At 33.2% G+C, this 27,411-nt stretch overlaps 1 protein-coding gene across 2 annotated transcripts in view; it reads left to right on the forward strand.

Annotated features, from left to right (window-relative positions):
* The window catches only part of LOC118188192 (putative RNA polymerase II nuclear localization protein SLC7A6OS), a 52,578-nt gene that overhangs the window by 14,924 nt on the left and 10,243 nt on the right, over window positions 1-27,411 (forward strand). Inside the window, exons 2-5 of one of the 2 annotated variants that reach the window (XM_035358565.2) lie at window positions 9,419-9,733; window positions 16,904-17,031; window positions 18,344-18,489; window positions 18,576-18,649. In XM_035358565.2, the coding sequence (XP_035214456.2) occupies window positions 9,419-9,733; window positions 16,904-17,031; window positions 18,344-18,489; window positions 18,576-18,649 (663 nt within the window). Of the gene's footprint in view, window positions 1-9,418; window positions 9,734-16,903; window positions 17,032-18,343; window positions 18,490-18,575; window positions 18,654-27,411 lie in introns of both variants that reach the window. The other variant, XM_035358566.2, reaches the window with a different exon arrangement.

Raw genomic sequence — 27,411 nt, forward strand, 5'->3', positions numbered from 1 at the left:
CAAGTGTTAAGTCAAATATTTGATCCAGTTGGAATCTGGGGATCTTTTACTGTTAGAATAAGGTGCTTAAACCAGAAGATTTATATTACAAATAGACTGGGATAAACCGCTGTCTGAGGATTTGTCCTCTCCAGTAGAGAAAATTGTGTGAAGAGTGCCTCAGATGGATGAATTCCCCATCCCTCGTTACTGACACTGCCCAAAAAATATATTTATCATATTACAGAATTTTTTAAAAAATAGGAAAAGTGTAAATTCATAATATTCCCAAAACCTTCCCAAAAAATTTACACACCTTCCCAAATTTGCAATGAATAGTAAGAAAATAAAAATTACTCAAAGCATTAAATTCCTTGGTCTACCATTGATAGGAAACTAAATTGGATTGAGCACTTAAAATTCATTAAAAAATAAAACCTCCAAATTTGCAAACAGTATTTTGAAAAATAAAAGGATTAAATTGGCGATTAAATCCATACGTTCAAAAAACTTTGTTTCATACAGTTAGTGAAAAAATTGTACAGTATGGGACAGAGATCTGGGCACAACCTCTTACCCCCCCCCCAAAAAAAAAGGGAATTAACTTCATGCAATAATACAATGCTAATTCTTACTAAGCATTACAAAGTGCTACAGAACAACATGAAATGCAGCATTCTGTGTGCTGGCCGGTATAACTCTCCTACACGTTGTGGCGCAAATGGGTCATACCTAAGCAGGATTTTAAGGCTCGAAAGGAACTGTTCTGTAAAAGATAAAATCTTTGAACATTCCAGTTATGAATCTCCTTGTAATCCATACAGAAGATATCCAGCAGTAAACCCAAATATCAATTGTATTGCAAAAGATACACAAATTAGAAACTATTATCCTTGCGCATACACAGATAGTACGAAAATGAAATGGAAGAAGCCAGTTGCGTGTGTATCTTTCGTACTAATTCCCAAGTTAACCCATTCATGAGCTGATCCTTCAGAACAAAATGCTTTGAAAACGGCTGTATTTTTGTCTAACAAATCCTTCCAAAAAGGTCTGTTTCGCTCTCAGGAAACGCCGTTAAGATGGGCCATTGTTTAGAGCGGTATGTTCACTTCTCCTCGGAGTGATGGATAAGCCATAAAAGACCTCCCCGCTAATGAATAGCAGCAAGTACTTGTTCTGTTAGTTTCCCATCCCCAAATCTTCTTGATACATTTTAACTTGCATTCTTGTAAATTCTCGATTATTCGATGTGGTTTACATGTTTACTTTTTTCACTATTTTATTTAGTTTTATTTCTGTATTTATTGGCAAATTATATTTTAACCTCGTTTTTAACGACCCAGTTTTCTTGACATTATCAGTTCATATGTATTTGGAATAATAATACAACATCCCTCAGGAATTTTCAAAATTTGGCATAGTATTTATATTTAGGTCTGATTTTTTTTCCCCCACAAATTGTTCACTAATAGTCAAACTAATTATCGTAAATGTTTGATCTTTTGATCATGGAACTGATCAAACAATTTTCCTAGCGTAAGTTTTTCTGAATTTTAAAGCAATTTCTAAAGTTTTGGTGGTTTTCCAAAAATATTTCAGCTATTTTGCATTTGCTAGCAATATGCAATTTAAAATTAAATTTTGAGTTGATTTGAAAGAATGCATTTCTAAATCAAACAGAAATTTGGTGCAATCTTATGCCAGACTAGAAAGAACTATTTATCAGTGTTTAAAGACAATTTTTTCTTTTCCGCACTTTACAGATAAAATGTATAAAACAAAACATGAAAATCCTTTTTCATTCTCACAATTAAATGAACTGTAACATTTAAAAAAATTTTTTTAGTTTTTTTTATAATATATCTGCTTGTACATGACTCAGTTTGAAATTATGGAACTCGTACTTAAATTTATATTACGGGATCACAGTATCTTAAGGAACAATTGAAATTAGTGCAATCAAATGACATAGAATATAAGAATGATTAAAGACGGTTTAAATAAATTTCTATTTGCCAATTTTCATTTAAAATTTTCTCTACTTTATATTCCGTATGAGGAAAAATACTCTTAAATTCATTGTACTTTCAAAGAGACGCGCTAGAAAAAGGAATTATTCCTGAAACGGTAAAAATTTTTCTTTAGGTAAGGTAACTCTCATCCAGTTCAATTTAAATAAATTTTTTATGCTTTGCGTAATTGATTGCAACTCTGTAACATTTCATATCCAAGTTTTCAGGTATGTATGATCTCAACTGAGAATGGGTGGGCACTGCCTTCTTAACAGCATTTATTCTTGAATCTTTTTATATATTGACAAACACTCTCACTTAAGCCGCCTAGATGATGTAGTGGTTAGGAAAGCCTGCTGTGGTACGAATGGGTCCGGATTCAAATCTCGGAGAAGACATGTCTGTTTGTAAACGTACTATAATGTGGCTCTTAATATGCAGCTAGCTGAAAGTCCTCTCGAGAGGTTAGTGGTAGGGGAAGAATGGTGGGAGGCCCTAGGACCCGTCTCCCAGGGGTGTTCTCCATTAAAATTGAGGGTGGAACTGAGCAAAGTCATACTGTCACCTGTATGGTGCTCAAGGCTCTTGCCAACAACAGGTGCAATACTGCACTTCTTGCCAAGATGAACTTTGTGGGCTTGTTCAGATGTTACTGTCAGACAAGGAAGATAAGTTACACACAGCACATATTCCCACATATTTTTGGCCATTTGTATGCTTTTATCAAAACAGAATTCCAAAAAGAAGTCAATTGTCACTCTCATTGTTAGATTATCACAATTTAAATTTTTTTAAGTATAGGTTCAATACCAATTTCAAATTATTTAATTTTACTTTGTTTCTGATAAGGTATTTTTATAATATGATTGTGTCATTTTTCAGATTTGAATCGAGCAGGAAGTATGTATTTGAAAATTGCAGTTTGATTTTAAAAAATTGCACACTTGTTCCCTATATGCTTCCTTCAATACAAATAATTTTTTGCAATTTCAAATGTAACTGATGTAAAATACTTTTCCCTCTATTCTTGCATGTATAGTAATCTTCAACAAAATATAATTAATGCGCTATTTTCTCTAAAAGCACATGGAACTTAAATTGGGAATTGTAAGAATAGATTTCCTGGAAATATGAGATATCCATATTAATCTAGCAATGGTCAAGTATTTCTCAATATTGTAGATTAAATGTCATGTAAACATTTGCTAGCAATACATTTCTAGCAAGGAGTTTGAGAGATAAGCTATTTGTTTTCACATAGTTTCTGTTTTTGCTTCTAAATTAAAATCATTACTTGAAATAATTTCCCTTATTACAGCTTCCATTTAGTTACTTCAGACATATATATATATATATATATACGCACTAAAATAAGAGTGATACTACCAATTATTTTCATATATTAATATTTTATTTATTTTGCTCATTGGAAATATTAAAAAAAATAATTATTAAAGAATTTATAGTTATGAGCATATAAAATTATATACCATTGAAATGGATAAATCTGGCATTCTAATAAATACAGTCAAAAGTCGTTAATCCGGACTCGTCGGGACTTCGGCGATTCCGGATTATCGATTTTTCCGGATTATAGATCATCAGTTTAAATCTCGTAAGATGGCATGCAGAAATTACAAAATTAAAAATATGAAACCGTAATTTATGAAATAAAGAACAATTATGATCTAAAGGGTATCAAAATTTACAAAAAGAAAAAGCTTAATATTTATTTGTTTACTTTATTAAACATTTCCTTCAATGTAAGTTGCTTCGTTTTATGTGATAATACTTTCTCTTTAATTCTATTAAACAGACATAATTTCTTGTTTAGTTACAAAGTTCCGCTGTTCAAGTCCTATAATTGCTGTGTTGAGAATACCGACTAATTTGTCAATCGAAATGTTTTCGTTTTCAATAACCTCTGGGTCACTTTCTTCACTATCGGAAGCGAATTATAATGACGAGGAACTTGATTTAAATCATATCAAAGACGGAGTATATCGAGATGAAATACTACACTTAGTACGGAATTATAAACCAAATAAAATAAAAACATCTGCCCTGAAGATAAGGATAGTGCTGACAGATCAACTTCCAATCCCCAGCGTGAAATTGATAAACGGATTTCAGATTTCAAAACATACTTTTGCTTTGTAGATACAAATTACATATTAGTAAATATATATCGGAAATTCTATTTGACATAATCTTTCTAATCTATCATAATCTAATAATGACGTTTCTGCCCCCCCCCCTCTCTGCCGCAGAGCAGCGTGAAATTGATAAACAGATTTCGGATTTCAAAACATACTTTCGCTTTGTAGTAAATATATATCGGAAATTCTATTTGACATAATCGAAAGTTCAAGCTTACTTTTATAAAATTGCTCTAACAGTCTGCAAAAAATAATAAGCCGGATCCAATTCGAAGATTAAGGAACAACGCAATCAGCAACATTAACTGAATTAGATAACTTTAGCTTAGCGTATAACTCCGTTACACATTAAACGCGCATGCGCACAAACATATTCGCAGCCGTAAGGGTCTTACGCGCTCTCGTAAACGCCTGTGCGCATGCGTGAACTCGACGCATGCGCAGAAAGTTTGCAGCTTTGAGGTCCGGATTATAGATCATTCCGGATTATGGGTGTCCGAATTAACGACTTTTGACTGTACATCTTTTGTTTCTTATAAATTATTTAAAAAAATTAATTTTTGTACTAACATTGCTTTTAAGCTATTGAAAGTTTAGAATTATCCATTCAATATATCAAATTCCTCCTTGGGTGCTCTAGTAATACTGGTGGTTGCAACCGGCAATCAGAAGTTCGAGTCATATGAAGAACTTAACTCATTTTTTATATTTCCTGCTCCAAAATACTTTAAATGAACCCGAACTAAAGCGTGGTAGTCAATATTCCATGTGAACTAGATCGTCTGGGTATCATGCATTTTCAGTCGCCCTTAAAGTGGAAGAAAATATTTATTTTTATTCCATTTATTTATTTACTTCTTGTCTTGTAATCTAATAATCTTTCAAATACAGAAAGGATAAAAAGGAAATCCTTTTTTTTTTTAAATAAATGGGATATTTGCATTATAATTTGAATTCTTTCATACTTCTGCTGCTAGTTTTTTTTTTAATTATTACATATGTATATATGTAAATAAGAGTAATAAAATTTAATATCTCAGTGAATGTATCATTTAACATTTGAATTTTCACAAAAACAGAATGACAAGATGTTTACACACAAAAAAAAGGGGGGAGAAAAGAAACTTACTCTCTCCCTCATTCAAAGCTATCGCCCATTACTAAGCAGTTTACATTGAGGGGTTTTGTCGCCCACAGGTTGGTCCTTTTAATGAATGATTAGGGGTCAGTGCCGGTAAAGGACGAACGGAATCCACAGGTTCCAAGAAGCCTTTATCCCCACTGAGTAAAATACAGTCTGGGAAGTCTAATTTTAGCATAAAATAGCTTGCAAATCCAAATGGAATTAATTTCGAAAAATGTTTCAGAAGTTTTAGCAAATTAGTTTCTTAAATTATTACATAAATGCTATTCAAATGAGAAAATATCTCCATGCTTTTTTTTTTCCCCCTTCCTTAAAAGACCTATGTTTTGCATTTCCCTTTGAAATCTAGCAAACATGTGAAGAAATCTAGCAAACCTGCTGTCTGTGTGGCAATTAAGAGTTTCAGATAGCAAAAACATTCGTAAATGTCAAACATTGAAGTACTTTGTTCAGTTTTCCTAATATTGATAAAAAAACTTTTCCTTCTTTAGGTCATAAACATAGGTCTGAGCGAAACAGTAATATGAATATATAGACACAGAGAAGAATTATTTTTTATTTTCCAGAGATCAGTTTTTCTGCATTACTAAATATTTTAATATTACAAATTAAATTTAGCACTAATTAACGTTGTGTTCCAATTTCTGCAGTAGTAGTAGTAGTGGGCCATGGAGCTAGCTTCTGATCACGGGTATGAACCACATATGATTTTCAGCTATCTTCCAGAGTATATCTACTAACTGCCAAACCCTAAGTAGAGATGGATCAGCACTTCATTATATTAAAAAAATATTTGTTAATTTAAATTTTGAAAATAGAAATATACTAGTACAGTTTTTGGAATGCAAGAGAAATTTAAAAAAAAAAAATGCATTAACACAATTCAATTAACAATGTGCACATATATATGTATAAACAAGAATTAACATTTACGTATATACTTGAAATGTACTCAAAAAGTTAATATCCATTTGATCATAAATTCGGTTTTTAGTTCCATATAGTTATCTTTAAAAATGAAAATGCACTACGCAATCTGTGGAATATTACCGATATCTGAACAGGCTGAACATTTATTTATTTTCTACTATACTGGAACACTTTTCACTGAATTCATCATCATTAAATTGTCTATAGTGTGTTGATTAGATGCTACTGAATTGTCATGTGTTCAGATTAATTGAAATCATAGAAGTTACAGCTAAAAAATTCCCCGAACATGTGAGTTAGGCTTTATTTTATTCTACGACAGGCGCTCTTAGTTCTGCTCTGAGTAGTATCTTGGCTAGCACTTCCCTTTAACGAATAGTCATAGTCTGAATTATTTCAGGTGATTAATAAATAAAAAAGTCCTGCAAATTGATGTTTGGAGTTGTAGTGCTTCCTAACGAAAGAGATATTTCCGTGGAGGAATTTCTAAGGAAAACGGTCTCATATGCACGCTACATATAATAGGGCAATGTGTTTTAAAATATGGACGCGTCAATAAGCCTAGAGATTAGTAATCGGTACATGCATAGGATACACCTAAAATAATAGGAAACTTCTTTAAATATTTGGATTAATAATAAGCAATAAACATTAATATAGTTAATAGTTTTGGAAAAGAAATAATTGTCTTTAAAAACTTAACTGCCGTTTTTAGGTTCTAAATACAATTTAAATTTATTTCAAGTTCGTTTGCTTGTTTCAATGCAAAATGTTGTTTGAAAGAAATGAAGGGCTAAGACTAATGCATAGTTGTACAAATCATTAGCATAAAAAAAAACCTTAATTTGAGTTCAAGATTATTTCAGAAATGAAATATTTTTTACTTATTAGTTAAGCATCAAGTTCCAAATGCCGCTGTATGCCGACGATTAGCTTGAAGTATGTTAAGCTTTGTCCCGGGTATCTGCTGTTAGTTGTAGCGTTGCAGGTGTGTAAATGCCCGGTCACGGACACTTAGCCGACGGGACACTTAACCGACACCAGTATTCCGACAGGACATTTAGTTGACACAGACACTTAGACGACAAGGACAATTAGCCGACAGGACACTTAACCTACAGGACACTTCGCCGACACGGACATTTAGCTGACAATGAGTCTCATTCTTCCCAATGGTTTTAAATTTCTAATATTTTCACATTTCATTACTACTTTGCTCAACATATCGCACTACATTCATTCCCGTATAAAGTCGTTTCGCTCCTCCCTTTAATGAAATTTCCTTTTCCTGTCAGGAAGTAGAGTGAATTGCCCTACTCCTCGCCACACTGGAACTACTTTTTTTTTTTTTTTTATCTAAAATGCTATTTACACCCTATACAATTACAGGTTAGGCATCACGTATTTATTACAGGTTAAGCATCGCATATTTATTAATATGGGATAGTACTTCGGCACGGGAATTCGTACCTCGTGGCCTGCGGCCAGAAGTAGGTTTGGTTTATGTAATCATGGCAAAGCTGGAGGGATACCTTCGTGGAGGACTTTCTAAGGAAAACTGGCTCGTATACATGTTATACATGGGGAAAACACCCATGCAGCCTGTCCGTTTGCGGGATTTGAAATTCGGACCAAACTGCCAGTGTTCAGTGACTTTACCGCTCAGCCGCTGCTGGGCCTAACAGAAATTGAGTGACGTTTTACTTCATATATAACCAGTCTCTTCCAATAAGATTGCCTTTTTAGGCTACAACTTTATAAATGTATTCAGGAAAATGGATACCAAAAATTTCCCTATTACCATGTAGCTACAACAGAAATGAGAAAGAGAAGGAATGAAAGAGAAAAAAATGCTAATTGAATAGCTTCAGTACATAAAAAATTAGTCTGTATAGCACATGTGGAAATGTTAAACCACCTTATTGAGAATTAATCAAATTTAACATCAAACCAAAGCAACCAAACATTCTTATGATTGCATTGTGATGTCATGTTTATCCATTATTGGTGCATATTGTTTGGTAGCAGTGTATGCATGTTTATAGTACTATGAGCTCTGTAATGGCATTATATATCTCATTTACTAAACTTTTCGCAGCAAAAAGTTTTTCAAACATTCTAAAATATTCTGGTTAGTTGAATACAAGATAGATACGCTTTTACTGTACTTCGAATTAACAAATAATAGTGGCAGGATATTTAATTATACTTCAGTGGGTTAGAGTAGAGAGAAGGGTACCCCTTGTATTATCACGAAGTTGTTGTCTCATTTATCGCCAAGTTGTTGTTTCATTTACGGTAGCCTGAGTAGTTGAATATTATGGAAACCTTATTATGAGGTAATCAGTTGCATGATTGCGGTAAATTCTTAAAGGGCTTGTGTGTGTGTTGGTTAGGAAGTATTTTGCTTGTTTTGTTGTTGAGATGTTAAAATGACTGAATGTGGTAGGATTAATTTGAAGTTTCTGTATGATTTGGAAAAAAAAAAAGGAGAAAAGAGCATTACTTGACTCGTATGAAAATGGTTTACTTAGTAGCCATTATTAAGTGTCCTGTTTGTAGGAAGGAAAGGCATATGGTCAAAAGTTGGACGATAAACGGCACCATTGAGGATATTTTTTACTCTTGTTTTGTGAATTTATATGGCGACACCAGTATACCGATTCTAGTTCAGTAATTTTTGGAAGTTTTTGGATGCTGTTAAGGAATTTTGTTTGACTGAAGACATATTAATTAGTAGACATAATTAGTAATAAGTGATTAATTAGTAATAAGTGGATATTTCCTTTGTGTAGTGCAAAGATTAATTTCCCTTTTTATGTTATTTCATTGTTTGATTTAAAATGTAGTTTATTGAGATTATATATTTTTTGTTGGCTCCTTTGATGCAAAAATCGCCACTACATAAGCCAAAATAACAAGTCAAAGAATTGCACAAACTCGCTATTCATGTACTGCCAAAAATCACCAATTTTCACCAAGGGGTATCGGTAAATATATTTTTACCCTTCAATGCTGACAGCTATGTAAACTGCTTCGCAGTTAAAATACTTTTTTTGCTGGAACTTCAAAAATGTAATTAATGTTAAATGTTAAAAATGAAAGCTTTAATGATATTTTAGTATAAATTTATGACTATAGCTATTTAAAGAATTAATATTTCTTCTTAAAGTCTGTTTTTTAATTTTCAGAAAGAATCCATCAAAAATCATATTCAGGCTGCTCTGTCGAAAGAAAAAGTTCTTTCTTATTCCAGATGGCGTGATAAAAAAAATGCTGTTCGCCAGAAAAATGTTCATCAGATTTGTCAGAAGTTGAAAGCTGAGCATAAAGCTGCAAATGAAAAGAAACGTTTAGATCTCTTGAACAATCGACGCTTAATTTTTAGTGAAACTGTTCCTGTCGAGGACGATAATGAACACGAATCTCTTGATAAAGACATAGAAGTTCGAAAATTATTTCAATTGTATGATATTATTGAAGAAAACGAAGATGTTAAAAAACAGGTATTTTGAAAATATTAAGTTCTAATTTTATTTTCTATAAATTGTATTGGCATAAGCATTATTTATATATTGTCCAAAATATCCTTATTGATAATGTAATAATTATATACAAATAAATTATTTTAATAACTTATTTATTATAAAAATATCATTTTTTAAACAAGCATTTTTTTTAACACTTTGTTTACCTAATATATCATGTTGTTACTTGTATCAGTAATTTAAAAAGCCAGTCCTATTAAGGTGAAGGCAGTGACTGGGGATTATAAATTTACCAACTTTTCCCATTACAAGCAATTTCGTAAAAGCACCAGAAACTAAGTTAACAAACTAAGTTATTCTGACAACTTAGTTTGTTTTCTTTCCAAAAGTTTTATTGAAATTTTACTGACTAAAAGTGCATAAAGAGACTTTTATTCAAAACTTATCTGGCATTACGAAAAATGTATGAAAATAAATTTTATTCTGAGCATAAAATGTAAAATGATGTGTAAAAGAAACTCTGAATACTTTGTGATAAGTTAACAAATTATTTATATACATATGTATGTAGGTTTTACCATAAAAACATTAAGAAAATTGTTCACTTACATCTATAATTAAATATTGTTTTTATATAAAACAGAAGAGGAACGTGCCAAATAAAATATAAAATTAGAAACACAATAAGCTTGAGTTTGTCGTAGATTTATATCAAGATCTCAGTCAATTTGGAGGACAAGCAAATACCACCCTCTTCGTCAGGAGCAAAGATGTCTTGAAGATTTCTTTCCTCCTAATGAAGAGGGTCGTATACCTGTGTGCCCTTGAAATAGATTGAGGTAAATCTAGGCTAAACTCAGAGTTGAGTTACTAATTTTATTGTTTTTATTTATTAACTGTTTTTAAAAAGTAGAGATAAAAAATATCCAAGTTGCTATCTCATAAGTAAAAATCATTTTTGTATAAAATAAACCAGTCACAGAGAGCTTTCTCAGTGCTGACTTTTGTCCTGAGAGTTATTAGAAAAATCTCTGAAAACTAATTAAATGAAATTGTTTTAATATATTTTGCCCTTATTTTCTCCTGCTGAAAATACTCTAGTCATTTTTTGAAAGCTTTATTATCATACACAATATTTCCTTTCGGTCTTTGTTAGGGATTAGCATTTTTCTTTCTTTAGATAGAAAGCAGTAGCTGTAGATAGAAGGTTCAGGTGCCTAGGCTAAAAGCCACATCCTGAGTGTAACACATGGAGAGATGGCATAACTTTCCTACCATAACATTAGGGAATGTTGGCTGAGAATTCTAGAAATAGTATTCTCGATGTTGCGATGAGAAGAGCCTTGCATATAAACCTTCAGGAGGTACTCCGACTAACAGACAGCAAAACTGCACTGGTTCAAGAAGGTAAAATGGGGGAAATTGAAAAAATCATTTCTGAAAATAGCTGCTTGAGTTTCCTGCGTTCTTATTGGTCCGTCATAGAGGGAGTGTTAAATCTTTTCTAATCTTCAGACTCAGCGAAGTTAATATGTAACATAGCTGCTTGAAAGCCTGTTTGTAATTTTTGTGCTGGATTCTTTTCTGCTCTGATTTTACCAATGCATGAGATGATCGAAGTTAGGAAAGCATTTATTTTTCATCTTGAATCCCTTTAATCCGGACGTCCATAATCCAGAATGATCTATAATCCGGACCTCAAAGCTACAAACTTTCTGTGCCTGCGTATAATACCTTTACGCATGTGCACAATAAGTTTACGTATGCGCGTTTAATGTATAACGGACGGTATAAGCTAAGCTAAAATTATCTAATTGTCTATTTCAGTTAATGTTCCAGATTGCATTGTTCCTTAATCTTCTAATTGGATCCGGCTAATTATTTTTTGCAGACTGTTAGAGCAATTTTATAAGAAGTAAGCTTGAACTTTCAATTATGTCACAAAGAGTTTCCGATTCTGGAGCTGCAAAAGAATCTACAAAGCGAAAGCATGTTTCCATGTACCACTTCCGATAGTGAAGAAAGTGACAGAGAGGTTATTGAAAATGAAAAAATTTCGATTGACAAGTTAGTCAGTATTTCTCGGCACAGCAATTACAGGACTTGAACAGCAGAACTTTGTAACTGAACAAGAAATTATGTCTGTTTATAGAATTAAAAAGAAAGTATTAGCACATAAAATAAAACAACTTACGTTGAAAGAAATGTTTAATAAAGTAAACAAATAAATATTAAGTGGTTTTTTTTTTTTTTTTTTTGCTTGTTTGTAAATTTTGATACCCTTTAGATCATAATTGCTCTTTATTTCATAAATTACAGTTTCATATTTTTAATTTTATAATTTCTGCATGCCATGTTACCAGATTTAAATTGATGATCTATAATCCGGAAAAACCCCTAACCTGGAATTGCCGAAGTCCCGACGAGTCCGGATTAAAGACTTTGTACTGTAGCATCATTTAAGTCTTTCAGTAGCGGGGTGATCTTTCCTTTCAATTTCTCACTGAAGTGACTCTGAGGGGATTTTTCTGCATTGGGATTGAAGCAGTTTTTGAGCTAGGAAAGTTTTCCTTAGAGAGTTCAGGAACTGTAGGCTGAGGTGGGCTGCTTTTCTTTTCAATATCTTTTCTTATACTTGTTGCAACCTCTATAGCTGCTCACATGACAGAATGCACAGAAAATACACTTTGGCTTATCATCGGGTTTCATGTGCATTGATTGCTTTGATGTTGTCGCCCGCACTTCACACATCTAATGGGATTACTGCAACAGAATTGAGAATGACCGAATTGCTGGCAGCGGTAGCATTGGACTGGCCTTTTCGTGGGATTGAATTTTTCTATGATGATGTTGAAACTGATCATATTATTGAGCTGGTGGATCTTATTTCCTTCAGGAGATCTTTTTAGTTCCAGTAAGTAGATGGGAAGTTTAATTTTTGTCCTTGAAGATTTCTGGAAAACTGCTTAATTTTTTCATTTGGATAGTTCCTGAATTTAAGGTCTTGGCATATGGCATCTTCTTTGATAGTTGCAGGGAGGTTCTTCATAATGACCTGGATCGGTTTTTCAAATTCTAACTGGTAGGAGTGATGGAGAATCTTTTTCTCAAGTAGAAGTTCATTCATCATACTGTAATCTGTCAGGTTTCTTAGTGTTTATGAAGATGGATTTTCCTCTCATTTGGGATTCATGAACATCTGTACAATTTAGTGAAAACATTTCATCCAAAGTCATCCAGTTGATTTCATCTTGTGAAAATACAGTGGGGGCGAGTTGTTGGCTCCTCCTACGAGCATTTCCTCTGCGATTTTCCTGAGTAATTGAAAACAGTTCTCTTGTGGTATCTCTCGGTATTGCTTTTCTTGAATTTTTGCAATCTTCTTTGGGGTAATCCAATAACCTTTATTATCCGGGATTGTGGCGATTCGCTTCGTTCGCTGCTTCTTGCTGACAAGTTGGTTATTTTTCCTTGCATGTTTCAACACAAGTTTATTCTGTTTTCCGGGGGGGGGGGGTTTGCTTCCTTTAATCGTTGCTCAAATTCCAAGTGTTGTATCAGATAGTCAGCTCCGAACTCCTGGATAAGTTCCTGTATTTTTTCTTCTGGCTCTTTCTGCATTCTTAACTTTCTTCTCTGAGTTCGCATTCTCCTTTTTTGTTTTCGCTTTTTCCTGAGTCTGGGATCCTTCAAAAATTCCTCATGTTTTGAAGTAGATGGCAGAGACAAAGTCGATAATCCACAATCTGTGCAGTCACTAGCTTCATCATCCGTATTTACTACCCTAAAAAAGGACATGCTTACCGTGAAACCCTAAGGGATCACTTGCCGAAGTCTAAACGATACTCATTAAAAAACTATGAGCAAACTCACTGACCGCCTACACTGACTACCGCCTGAACTGACTGGGTCAGTTCGTAGAAAATGAGATACATTCCGATGACTTCATTGATTACATAACTTATGTATACCTTTTTTAAACAAACAATGCAGATGATCTTGGAGATCAGGTGACTTATGTACAGCTAATGCAAACAAGCAAGGTCACTCTTCCTCTTTTTCTCTTGCAGAATGTATCTCATTGAGCAGTAAACCAAAGTGCGTCTGACACGCTCGGAGTCACAGCTCGGAATCAGTAGATAGAACTGAACCAAGAAAACTTTTTAAATTTCACATATTATTTCTTGTAATTCAGCAACTGCCATTTTTTTCTTATAAAGGGTATTCCAATAAGAATATGATTTTTAAACGAAATGGCAGCTGTGTTAAAAATGTTATATCACTGTAAATATTTTTTATTCATGTTTAGTATTATCTGATAATGTATCATGGCCAAATACATGCTTTAAGAATGTTAATTTTGGGCAAAAAATTATCTCGAAGCTCATTTCTGTTTGATTGGATATGTAAACAAACAAAATTGTCATTTTTGATATGAAAACAAGTCATAAGAGGTGCACTAGAAGCCTTTGCATTTGGAAAAGGTCATGTTATAGTGGTGTTTGTGGCATATTGGCATCATCGGACATTTTTACACATTTGTATGTACAGACAGAATAAAGAACTTCCCCCCTCAAAAAAAAAAAAAAAAAAAAAAAAAAAAAAAAAAAGAGATTGTCAAATGGAGTGACGTCTGTATATATGAATGTATTAACATAATTCAAAAATGAGTAGCCATAGAACATTAAAATTTTTTATGTGGGACTGCTATAACATCTAATTGTGCAGCTCCCTTTTTTCATTGCAATCGGCCATGTAAAACATATATAAATGTATATATTCCCATTTTGTTACCTGGCTTGGTGAGTTCAGTGTTTTTATTCTTATATGCCAGTAAATTCTGCATTTTTTGTTTTAAAAGTGAGGTTTTTATGCCTTTGGTTAATCTGCATGCAATAGTTATAGAATTATAAGCAGTTTAAAAGTTTAAGTGGCATTAGTCCTAAGGAGGCTGCCATTTATATATATGAAACTTTTAGTGTAGTTCAACTGTCTTAAATGCAGTCTTGGCTTGCATTCAACCAAAACACATAGAATTTTCCAAAAAGGGCATTAGTTATGTGCTGAAAGGTGAATGGCCACTTGAAAGTTCTCATTTTCCCAGAAAGAGGGAATTTTTATGAACAAGGAAGGGAAAGTCCCCATGTAATCGGGTGATGCTGTCATCAACTGTTTTTCGGGCACCCCCTTTTTTTATTACTTTTTTAATATTTGCAGAATTTAATTCTAAGATTCGCATTAGTTTGCAGCTGGAAACCTAGAGTAATGAAATTATTAAATGAAAGTTAGGAATTTTTTTATGAACAATCTGAATTTCATCACTTACTTTTAAAGATAATGTTGACAAAAATCATGGAACTGTATTCTTTAGCGAAAGTATTCTTTTTGTAGTAAAAAAGAAACTGGTCTATAGATTTCCACCGCATTTACACGGGATTTACCTAGATCGTAGTTTATTTTAACGTCACATTTGTCAATATTGTGGTCTTTTGTGTAAATGTTAGGGATAGTTTGTTTTTATCATTAAAATGAGTTCAGTTGATAAAAACAAGATGTTTCACAGTGGTGCAAAGAAATTGCTACATAATGTCATTACATTTTATGACATGAAGGCTGAGAGTGGAGAACTTAACATTCCATTTCACTGCCCACAAGAAGAGCCAACAACATTGCAGTAGTATTGCTAATGATGATAAAAAAAATTTACTGATAGGCAGAAAGGGAGGAAGAGACATTTTTCAGTTCCCCCCAAAAAAGTCTAAAAAGGAAGTATTAGTTAAGATTGAGATGGTTTTGAATGTGATTTTAATTTGAAGAACTGTTCATAAGAAATATACTGCATATTATTTGATTTGTACAGAGAAAAAGCCAAAACAAGACAAAAGTTTTAATTGAAAGAAGTGGCATTGTGTTAAGAACACTGCATCTTAGAAAAAAGGGGCAAATTTGTCATGAAAGACCTCTCATTTATTTGAACGAAACCTGGGAGGACAGCAAACATGACATTCTCAAAATCTTGGCAGGTGGAACGTTTTTGGCGTTGTTCAGAGCAGCAGTGCATCTAAAAGAATTTTGTTTTATGTGCTTGAGGTGATATGGGATTTTTTACCTCCTAGGTCTCTAGTATACAAAGCAGATACTACTTCGGAGATATACCATTAGGGAGATGGATTCTTCTGTGTTTTGAAAAGTGGACTTCTGAATCTTCCACCAGATGCTGTAGTGATTTTAGACAATGCCACTTACCACACTCTCCAATTAAATAAATGTTAAACTATGGCAAGTCGAAAAGAAGAAATTATGCAGTGGTTATTTAATAAAACCGTCGCACATGTCTCTCCAATTTTATGGAAAACAGAGTTAATGGAGCTTATGAAACAAAATGCTCCTAAAGAAAAGTCATATAAATTGTATTCAGTGTTTAAAGAACATACTTTTATGGCTCTACATCTGGTCTCTTACCATTGCAACATAAATGCAGTTGAATTCATATGGGGTGAAATAAAGCAATTTTTACGGAATCACAATGCATGTGGAGACATGGGAATGCATAAATTATTAAAAATTACGGAAGAAGCTCTTAAAAATGCTATGACAGAAAACTGGAAGAAAAATGTAGGAAATGATTACTGGAAAAAAGTTGGTTTAATGGAAGGTTTATGTGAATCTTTAACTTTTTCTTCTGATGAATTTCTTCTGATGAAGAGAATGACCACTTGGACATGTATAGTGACTGTTATACAGAATAATAAGTATAAAGATAAGAAATTCGTGTTTTACCCCCCGTCCCTGAGATCAAGATTAAAAATGATATTGCAGACCATCAGAATAACTAGTTTGTCTTTCTTTTATATACTACCTAGAAACATTCTTCATATTTTAAAATATTAAGCTATATTTTGCAAGTTACTGGTAGTACAATTCCTGGTAGCCATGGAAAATTTTGCAGATAATCACATTAGGTGGTTTATGGGTATCTGGGTTGCCATATACATGAATACATTTTGGTGGCATTGGTAAGTTGCCACATAGATACTTTTTGGTGATGTGGTGCAATTCCTCATCAATATTTTTTAACACGTTTTTGGTTAGAGTGTGGATAATTAATGAATGCTTTCAAGGGTTGCTGATAGTTACTTATGGAGCAATATTATTTTAATGAAAATAGTTGTATTGATTATTTTTTAGGGTGAGGAATTGGAAAGCATTATCACGTGTAACAATCAAGCTCTTATTCGAGAAAAAACAGATTATGTTTATGATGTATATATTGCTGATGTTCCTATCGATGATACATTTATTGACAGTGCTGTATGGTAAGTTGTTATATGAAATTTCCTCTCTGTGTGAAATATTTTATTATTGAGAACATATTAGCATATTATTTTTATTTAACTATAGGTGTAAGAGAAGCATGCTAACTTGGATATTAAAAATAGGCAAAATTTCATTCTACTGTAGCACTTGATTACAAACGAGAATGATATATTTTAAGATTGACGATTGTTACAAGCCTTTTCATGAAGTGTGGATCCTCTTAGTAAATGCATTAAGCACTTTTGTTCTGTTTGATGCTAGATTTGAGAAATAAGTATTATAAATTCTCAAACTTAAAAGTTATATTGTATATTTATATACACACATTTGCATTTATTTTTATTTCTTTCAAATGCAACATACATTTGCTTTGTTAATAGTATGTGTAATTAGCCTATCTTAATAGCTTTAAAAACATTTTTATTTCAATGTATTATTAACCACAGTATGACTACCTAGCAAGCAAAGGTTTAAAAGTGACACGCAGAAATTTACCTAAAGAAAAATGCCGGAGAAAAATCATTTTCCTAGACTTTGGGTGTTTTTTTTTTTTTTTTTTTTTTTTTTTTTTAAATCTTTTGGCTGTTGGTTTAGGTTTTGCACTGGCTTACCAGCGGCCAGGCAGTAAAATTGTCGAACAGTGGTTCTGACCTGGGTTCAGTTCCATGTGAACAGGCTGGCTGCATGGGTGTTTTTATGGTTTTTTCCCATGTGTAACATGTATAAGAGCCAGTTTCCTTTAGAAAATCCTCCACTAAGGTATCTATCTCCTAGTGTGCTTTGCCACAATCAACTATACCAAACAAACCAGATTTTGCATTTACAAGCATATGTAATTCAAGTAATGTATTATTCTACATTTACAAGAATATGCAGTTTGTAAGAACATATCCCATAAATAACTGAACTTTCACTTTTAGTTATTCTGTGTGGAATATTTGCAACATTAGTCAGGATTCTGGTGTTTTTCACAAATAATTTATTGATAGAACATTAAAAAATTGGGTTTGATTATTTATTTTTCATAGCTATGTACATTAATATTTAATTCAGTGAAAGCATTTGATAGTTCTACAAAAATTTTATGATTATTGACAATAATTATATAATTTTTTTCTTCTGCAGAACTGATGTTCTGCAAGGCTACCTCAAGGACTTTACTACTTGCTATGCCTCCCTTCCTTAAAATACATATTACATGGAATTTTTAAATGAATACATTTAAGGAAATGAGCATATTTGTTATAAGTATTTTATTAGATTTAGATTATTATTATTATTATTATTATTATTTTTTTTTTTTTTTTTAAGTGTGCGACCGTATTCCTTGATAATAGATGATGATATATACTTTGGAGACAGTGAAGATTCTCAAGAGTGTTATGAGGATGAAGATGACAGCAATGATGAAAATAATTGGCGAAATGATTATCCGGATGAATCTGATTCCGATAAAGGTGAATTAAAATATATATGTTTTAATTTTCTACCAAATTTAAGCATATTGAGTATTTATAAATTATAAATGTTTTCTTCTTTTTAGATGATATTGAATCTGATTATGACATTCATGAATATCACAATGAAGAAATAATTTATGCTTTGGATAAGTTTGATGTAGGTACGTATAATGAAAGTTACTTGTATATAAATGAGGGAAATGAATTTTGTTATAAAAAGTGCTCAACAAAATATATTTTCATTGCTTCATAAACAAAATTTTTGTTTTGAATAATGTGGAATAGAATCTCATTTTTTAAACCAGTTGAGATAACACAATTTGGGATAAAACTTGCTAACTCATTGTCAGGGCATTTTCATAAAAAATGGGAATGGCTAATTTTTGGCAGTAATATTACTTCTGAACACATTTTTAATAAAACAAATTTAAGGAAATGCTTTCAATTTTGTGTATTATTATAAAAAAGAGCATTAAATTTAATATTTTTAAAATTATTAAACCGGATTTATTCCACTATTAAACTCAAAGAAAATATAACTTATAAAAGCATATCCCATAAGTTGAGCTTGCAATTTTAGAAAAGACATTTGGAATATATTTATATTAGTTTTGATTCTGAGAAGAAAGAATATCCAGAAATTACACAACAAGTAATTTCTTGATAGAATATTGAGTAACTGGTTATTTGAATTATTTATTTTTCATAACTGTATACATTAACACTTAGCTAAGTCTAATCAGCGTTCCAAAAACATTCATGAATTCTAAAAAAATTTCTCACTTGTTGACAGAGTAACCGTATCCATTTTTTTTCCACGCTGCAGAAGTTCCATTTGACAAGGTTACCTCAAGGGTGATATGTAAGAAAAGTGTTTCTAATATGTAAGCTTTCTCACAAGAACTAAGTTGCTCATGAATTTTGTTGGAAGTGAATTTTCATGTTTTTAGTGATACCAAAATGTTCACAAAATGAGTTGTTGAAACCTGTCAAACGAAAAAGTGCATTTTATGTCATTTGCATCATGTGTTATTTTTGACAGAATGTTATTCTGTAAAGTTGTGGGTGTACTTGAATCTGCTTCCATATTTCTGAATTGCTTGAACTGAGGTGTGTATTTAAACATGATACTAATACTTGAGAATCATAACTTCTAGTGCAGGTAAAAAAGAATACAGCAAGTTATAATAAATACACTATTTATTGAACATAAAGAAAACTACTCATCTTGAGTATGAAAAGTTAAGTTAATTTTAGAAGCAGTAAAAATAATCAGTAAAGTAAATGTTTCAAACATGTATACATAATGGCATATTCGTGTTGGGCAGAATACAAGTTAAATTTTTTAACCACTGTGCATACTGCAGGAAAAATTTTGGAATGGCATGCATGTTCATTTGAGTTTGCCAGTTTTATGCTTTTTGGCAAACATTGCATTGGGTTTCAATAACAGATTCTTTTACCCTTGTCCTCGTTTTGCAAATGGATATCAAATTAATTGTAATTGGTTTTGGAAAAGTAAAATTTTGTTTTAGAAATTGGTTTAGCCATGCTGAAATGCTTTGTCATTAATTAGTCTGCTGAGAGGTAAATTTATAATATTGTTACGAAATGTACGGATGCAGTGTGATAGCTTTCCCGCAAAGCAGATTCAGCGTTGCCATAAAATAGCAAGTGAAGGCAGGGTTGCCACATTTGGCGAGAAATCACCCATTTGGTGACAAAATTGGCGGTAAACCAGGGACGGATGGAGAACCTTCTGGAACAAATTCTTACCAGTTTAGCCCAGAATGTTCTCGAACACAAGCCGAAAACTATATAAACACTGCTGGTCCACAGTCAGAGTGTGTGTGCCCAGAGAGTGCGAGATAGTCTCGAGTTAGTCCGTGCAGAGTGCAGCAAGGCCGAGTGGGTCGTCGAGTGCACCGAAAGAGTCGCGTAGTGTATCGCAGTTAGTGCATCGTCGAGAGAGAGTGTTGAGCTCCGGTAACGACTGAACCGAAGAGTCGGGAACTGTGCTCTGTGTGTTCGTCGAGTGCATCGCGTGTTGTAGCGTGGAGAGTCTCGAGAGTACATGGAGTTTCGAGAACAACCAAGCAGAGTCGGTAGCTGTACTCTAGTGCTTTGCCGTGAAGCTGTCTCCACCGTGATAGCCTGATAACCTGTAGTCTGTGTCGCTGATCGTGTCAGTGTGTTTATGGTAGTTCATCGTCGACTGTAGAAACGTGTTTTGGAGCTGTCCTGACAATATTGACCAATAAAGTGTGTTTCGATACTTCATCAAGTGTCGTTGTTATTCACTCCAAATCTACGAACACCGTACGAACGTAAAGGAAGAAAATAACGTAACAACTGGTGTCAGAAAAGAAAAACCGTAACAAATGGTGTCTGGAGTGGGGTTTGTGAGTGAATGCCAGCGACTCGCCTGCAGAGGAAAGCCATGGCGGAGGAGATGAAGAGTTTGATGGACATTTTATCCGAGATGAAAGCTGGATATGATGAGATAAAAGTTGGATATAAAGAGATGACAGCTGAGACCAAAGCCGACTGAAAGAGAGGGAAGCCGGACTGGAAGAGAAGAAAGCCCGACGAGAAGAAATAAATGTTGGCCAAGAAAAGGTGCGAGAGCAACTCCAACAGGGAAAAGTTGAGCTTACAGAAGAAACTGGAGCTATAAAAGACGATGTAGAAATGATGGAAGTGTCATCTGAAGAATCAGAGGATGAAAAATGAAGGAAGTAGCTGGTGAAGTATCTGAGAAAGCTAAAAAAACAAAGGATGAAACATCTTACGAGATTAAAGAAAGAGAACGAAAAGATGAAGAAAAAGACAGGAAAGACGCTTCTCATCCACAGGTGTCCGAAGTTGAACTGGAATACAGTGATAATACTGTTTGTAAAGATGAAGTGTCTTGTAAAGCTTCTGAAAGAGGTGAAGAAATAATTCATGTAAATAAAGTTTACTTCATGATTCTCAAATGCGTGAAGTAGAGATGGAAGAACACGAAAACGCAACATTAAAGTTGGTAGAAACTGATAGTGAAGTTATGAAATCGCAGTTAGAGAGTATTGAACCATCTGAAAATGCATGTGATGCAGAGACTAGAGAAGTTAATGTGCAGCTTAAGCAGTGTACTCCAGTATTGCAAGAAAATTCACCCATTTCAGAAACTGTGTGTCTCCTAATACAGATTCTGCAGACACGGACTTAACTCTAAACCAGGATACTTGCGTTTGTAAAGTATCGGTCTTCGTTTATGATTCTGATGCAGAATTTGGAGCTGGATCCCAGGAAACGGAGGAAAATGAACATGTACCAGTTGCTGAAAATACCAATGAGAACTGTACACAATATGCGAACAAGCTACAGAGTGGTCAACAAACTGTTTCAGATCTTCATGCGGATAAAAAGTTTGAAAGGACTGAATCTTCAGACTGTGATATGCAAAACATAAATACATCTGAGAACTGCAGTGTAAAGAGTATTTGACCCGGGTATATTTTAATGAAAAGACTGAGACTTAAATTCATTCAGAACTTTAATTTGTATAATTTAGAATTGTTATGTGTTTAATTTGTGTGTATAACTTGTACATAGTGTAAATAATTTTTTTTTATTTATGTTGTTTTATTATGTTTTGTTTGTATCGAATTTGGCTTCTGACCAAGGGTTGTACTGCCTGGGACGTGCAGTCCTTGGGAGGGGGCAGTGCTACGAAATGTACAGACTCAATAAAATAGCTTTCCCGCAAAGCAGGTTGAGGGTTACCATAAAATAGCATAGGATGGCATGGTTGCCACATTTGGTGAGAAATTGCCCATTTGATGACAAAATTGGCACTATACCATGGACAGATGGAGAACCTTTTGGAACGAATTCTTACTGGTTTAGCCCAGAATGTTCTCAAACACAAGCTGAAAGCTATATAAACCCTGCTGGTCCGCAGTCAGAGTATGTGTGCCTCAAGAGTGCGAGATAGTCTCGAGTTAGTCCATGCACAGTTGATCTAGTTGACAGCTGGGCAGCGAGTGCCGAGTGGGTCGTGTGAGTGTCTAGTGGGGTGAGCAGTTATTGATCAAGCAACGTGATGAGGAAGTACATATTTGGTGATATGGAGGTTGTTAGAATTAAGAACTTTTTTTAAAGATGTAGATAACCATAATGTTTCACTAACAGAAAGACTATGGAATGATCTTGCAGAATTAGAAACTCTTCTTTCTATACCATGTATAGTTGTAAAAAGCTGCAATCTGAAGAATTGACAGGAGGCGAGAATAGAAGAATATGAAGTTTGTTCTTTCTGAAATGGAGGGTTTATTTCAGAAGGAATCATTTCTTTAATGAAGAAAAGAGAAAGTAGTTTGCTAGACAATGAGATCTTGCTGGGTTCAATATTTGTAGATCCAAAACATCAAATTTTCTTGGATGATGAACAAATTAAAAAGGCAAAGAAAGCCATCTATGAACTTTCATTAAGAATTCGGAACAACTGGAGAATTCAAATCAGGACAGTCAAACTGCAGACATTGCAATTAAGTCTCTATCATTCTCTTCCAATGATGAATGAGATTTTGTGATATATTTGGATAATACTGAAAAGGCTAAGACAAAGCGAATGAAAATGAGCCTTTAGATATAGAAATAAAAAATACAAACAATATTTCTACACGGCCTTTGAAGAAGTAGAAAAATATGATTGCTCTTGCACGAGACCTCTTTTAGAACTTATAAAAATCTATCCTGAAAAGTTCAAAACTAGCCCTAACAGTAACAGCTCTTCCTCCTGCTGAAGTCAATGTGGAAAGGCTTTTCTCAGCTCTGAAGTTTATCAAATGGGATCTATGGTCCTCTAACAAAGAAGATCTTGCCAAAGCTACAGTACAAAGTCTTTAATCCGGACTCGTCGGGACTTCAGCGATTCAAGATTATAGATCATCAGTTTAAATCTGGTAAGATGGCATGCAGAAATTATAAAATTAAAAATATGAAACCATAATTTACGAAATAAAGAACAGTTATGATCTAAAGAGTATCAAAATTTATAAACAAAAAAAAAAAAAAAAATATTTATTTGTTTATTTTATTAAACATTTCTTTCAATGTAAGTTGTTTAAGTTGCTTCGTTTTATGTGATAATACTTTCTCTTTAATTCTATAAACAGACATAATTTCTTGTTCAGTTACAAAGTTCCGCTGTTCAAGTCCTGTAATTGCTGTGTCGAGAATACCGACTAATTTGTCAATCAAAATTTTTTCGTTTTCACTAACTTCTCTTTCACTTTCTTCATGCCTTTATCCATTTTTGCAGCAATTCCACTTTTTGTTTGATGGACATCGAAACATGCTTTTGCTTTGTAGATCCTTTGGCAGCTCAGAATCGGAAACTCTTTTTGACATAATCGAAAGTTCAACCTTTACTTGTTATAAAATTGCTCTAACAGTCTGCAAAAAATAATAAGCCAGATCCAATTAGAAGATTAAGAAGGAACAACGCAATCTGCAACATTAACTGAAATAGATACTTAGATAATTTTAGCCTAGCTTATGCCGTCCGTTATACACTAAACGCCGTAAAGGTATTATGCGCATGTGTAAACGCTACCAGAGTTGCCAACTCTCCCGATTTTCGACCGCTCTCCCGCCAACACGATTTACAGTATATTTCTCCCAACTTTTTCTTATTCTTAAAATTTCTCACGATTTCTATGGAACTTGGCTTAATACTTTCTTATATGAACAAAAAAAAAAAAAGTGATTTTGGACGTTTGAAAGTAATTGAGTTTTCTCTAGATTATATCTAAAAAAAAAAAACCTTGTGAATTAGATAACTTCTGCTTTGTGAGTTGAGAGCATATACTTATCCAGAAACGTCGTTCTCCAGTTCTCCAATGGGCATCGTGCTCCACTGCGTGTCATCTGGCATATATTAGCCAAAGAGGACAAAGCAAGCTGTTATTTGGATGTTCATTAGTTATTTCGGTCATTTTGTCCTGAGTTGTGCTAGTACATTTTGTTATGTCTACGAGAAAGGTGAAATACTCGTGTACGTTTCAAAAATCGTACACAGTTGACTTTCCTTCCATTATTTCCTCAAGGAAATGTAATAAATTTGCGATGTATACCGCCTGTCGTTGCGATTTTTCGATTTTCGCATGTTGGAAGGGCGGATGTTCTCAAACATGTGCGTACACAAAAACACAAGGACAACATGAGTTGTTTTGAAAGAAAACGAAAAATTAAATTTTTCTTCGGAAACAAAGGACCAAAACATTATTAATGCAGAATGTCTGTTCTCTGCCTTTTTACTAGAGCACAACCTGCCACTGAATGCATCGGATCACACTGTAGCTTTATTTAGAAAAACGTTTCCCAATAGTGAAATCGCTAAGAAATACTCGTGCAAGAAAATCAAATATAAAGTCCCTTATAGGTGCTTACTTTTTCTTTAAAGCCCTTATTTTTTTTTATTTTTAGTGCTTACTTTTTGCTTTTAGTGCTTTTTTTAATCCTTTTTTTTTTAATGAACGCACATTTTTTTCCCCGTACCAAAGCTGAAACTAAATAAACAACTTTTCGTGCTTATATGCAACGTCAGATGGTGAATTATACTCTCGGAAATTGCTTTTCCCCCTTTCTCTGCATTAACATAACCTATGGTGCACGCGAGAGTACAGACAGGTGCATGTCGTTCTATTGGGCAAAGAATTGCGAAAACAGTGCAAAATTCCGGTACATTCGAAATTCTTTTCCTCCCACCCAAATACTACATACGTTTGGATTTCTATCAAGATTTTAATAATTTGCATTCTCGTTATACGTGGTCAGTTCATATTTGTGTTTATTATGATCATTATGCTTATATTATGAGCATATGCATGAATATTTATAATAATATAGTTGCAGTAACTGCTGAAGCATAGATAAACTTCCAAAAATGGGTGTGTTTTTACACGGATTAGCTAGGAATAATATTCGGAATGGCTTAAATAAAAAGAAAGTAATCGAATAGTCGATTCTCCCCCCCCCAATACATTATACAGTACGGAGGTTGGGAGGTTCTCCCCTTTCTCCGCAAAATCTCTAATATTGAAGCAGCAGACTTTTTTTTTTGTCACTGTCCAATCTGGATTGAATAGGACTAAAAGTTTTTGCGGTCTATCCAACCCAAGCGAAGATTGATTCTATTCCGGAAATTTAACGCAGTCTGTTGAAAATTAGAATCAGAAACACCCCAGATTAGTAAGTCTCTTTTCCTTTATTTAATTCTTTATTCTCTTAATACTGGCAGCTGTTGATTCCAATTGCGTAATATCACATGTCAGAAAATTATGCTGCGCGTATTGCGCAATAACATTTGCAGTATTTTGCAGAGATAATTAATTTTGATGTTCAGTCTGAGATTTCTTTATGAACACTTAAAAGACTTTTACTGTGCTTTCTAAGCAGAATATTTCTGAGTTCCGTTGGTCTATTTTTATGTGATGCATTTATCGAAATGTCAAAATCATTTATTTAGCCGAGAAATTTAAAGAACGGCTACAATCTCCCCCACTCCTCTTTTTCCAGTTACTATCCGGAATATTCGGCAATTTCCGAATGTGCTGGTTAGTTAAGCTTTTACTGTTAAAGGATGACTGCATGAAGCAATTTCCCGTCTTCTGATTTCAGAAATGTTTCTCTTTTTTACTTGAATTACTTTGCTTGGAATATATGTTAAGGGAAAACTGTTATGCAGTGAAAATTTAGAAAATGTTCATAATTTTGATTTAAGTTAAATTATTTAAATATTAATATGAGTGGAAAAATAAATTGTATTTATTATTAGGTGCCAAACGAATACAATTAATATGGCTTATTATTATTTATTTTCTATATTTTGAACTGAAATTTCATCATTAAATCTTGTAATATAGTTTAGTTCTGCGTAGTTTTTTTTTCTCTCATTGTAAACTAATTCTGTAAATTGAACTGTCATTTAAAATTTAAAAAAAAGTTAATTGTTTTCCATGGTTGAGGTAATGCTCATTCTCTTAATAAATATTGCATTGCTCATATTTTAAATTACAAATCTAATTTTTCTTTTAAGGTTATGCAGTTGTGTATAATGTAATTATACAGGTGCTTATTTTTCCTTAAAATGTGCTTGAAAAGTTCTTATAGGTGCTTATTTTTTTTACTAAAATGTGGCTAGAACCCTGTGCAGAGTGTGAGAGGATTTTCAGTGTTGTTGCGAAAATGAGGACTAAATTTAGATCTAATATTAGTGACAACACATTAGGAAAACTTTTATTAGCAAAATCAGGCCTATGTGGCAATTGCTATGAACAAAATTATGAAGTTTCTTTCTTAAGAAAGCAAAATCTGCCACTGTTTATAACATTTGTACGAAAACTGATTAAAGTGTTTTTTTTTTTTTTTTTCTTAAACAATGCAATAAAATGTTTTTTATGTGTAAGGTATTTTTGTGTTGCTTGCATTTAAGAATTAGTTACTATTTAAAGTTAATTCAATATTAAAAACTATATTTTCATCATTTAAAAAGTCTTTTTAACATTGTGAAAAATCTTCCGATTTTTGAATGTCATAGGTTGCAAGTATATGCTACGCATGCGCAGAAAGTTTGTAGCTTTGAGGTCCGGATTATAGATCATTCCAGATTATGGACGTCCGGATTAAAAACTTTGTACTGTATATTGTTTTTTAGGAATTACTAATGTCAGTTTTCCTATTTCATAATAAATGCTAATTAATATAAATAATTTGCTACGATATAAATTTTTTCTGTAGCAGGTACTACTTCTTCTATATTAAAAAAATAAGCTGTAACCTATGTGTATATGTTTACATATATATGAGAGAGTCAAAGTTGGAGTCGGTCATTTTCCCTACCAACTCCACAAGCCCTGGTTATATGGGGTA

Source organism: Stegodyphus dumicola, chromosome 10, assembly GCF_044657685.1.
Source record: "Stegodyphus dumicola isolate Sdum_Otavi_A_Nest chromosome 10, ASM4465768v1".
NCBI classification, from domain to species: domain Eukaryota; kingdom Metazoa; phylum Arthropoda; class Arachnida; order Araneae; family Eresidae; genus Stegodyphus; species Stegodyphus dumicola.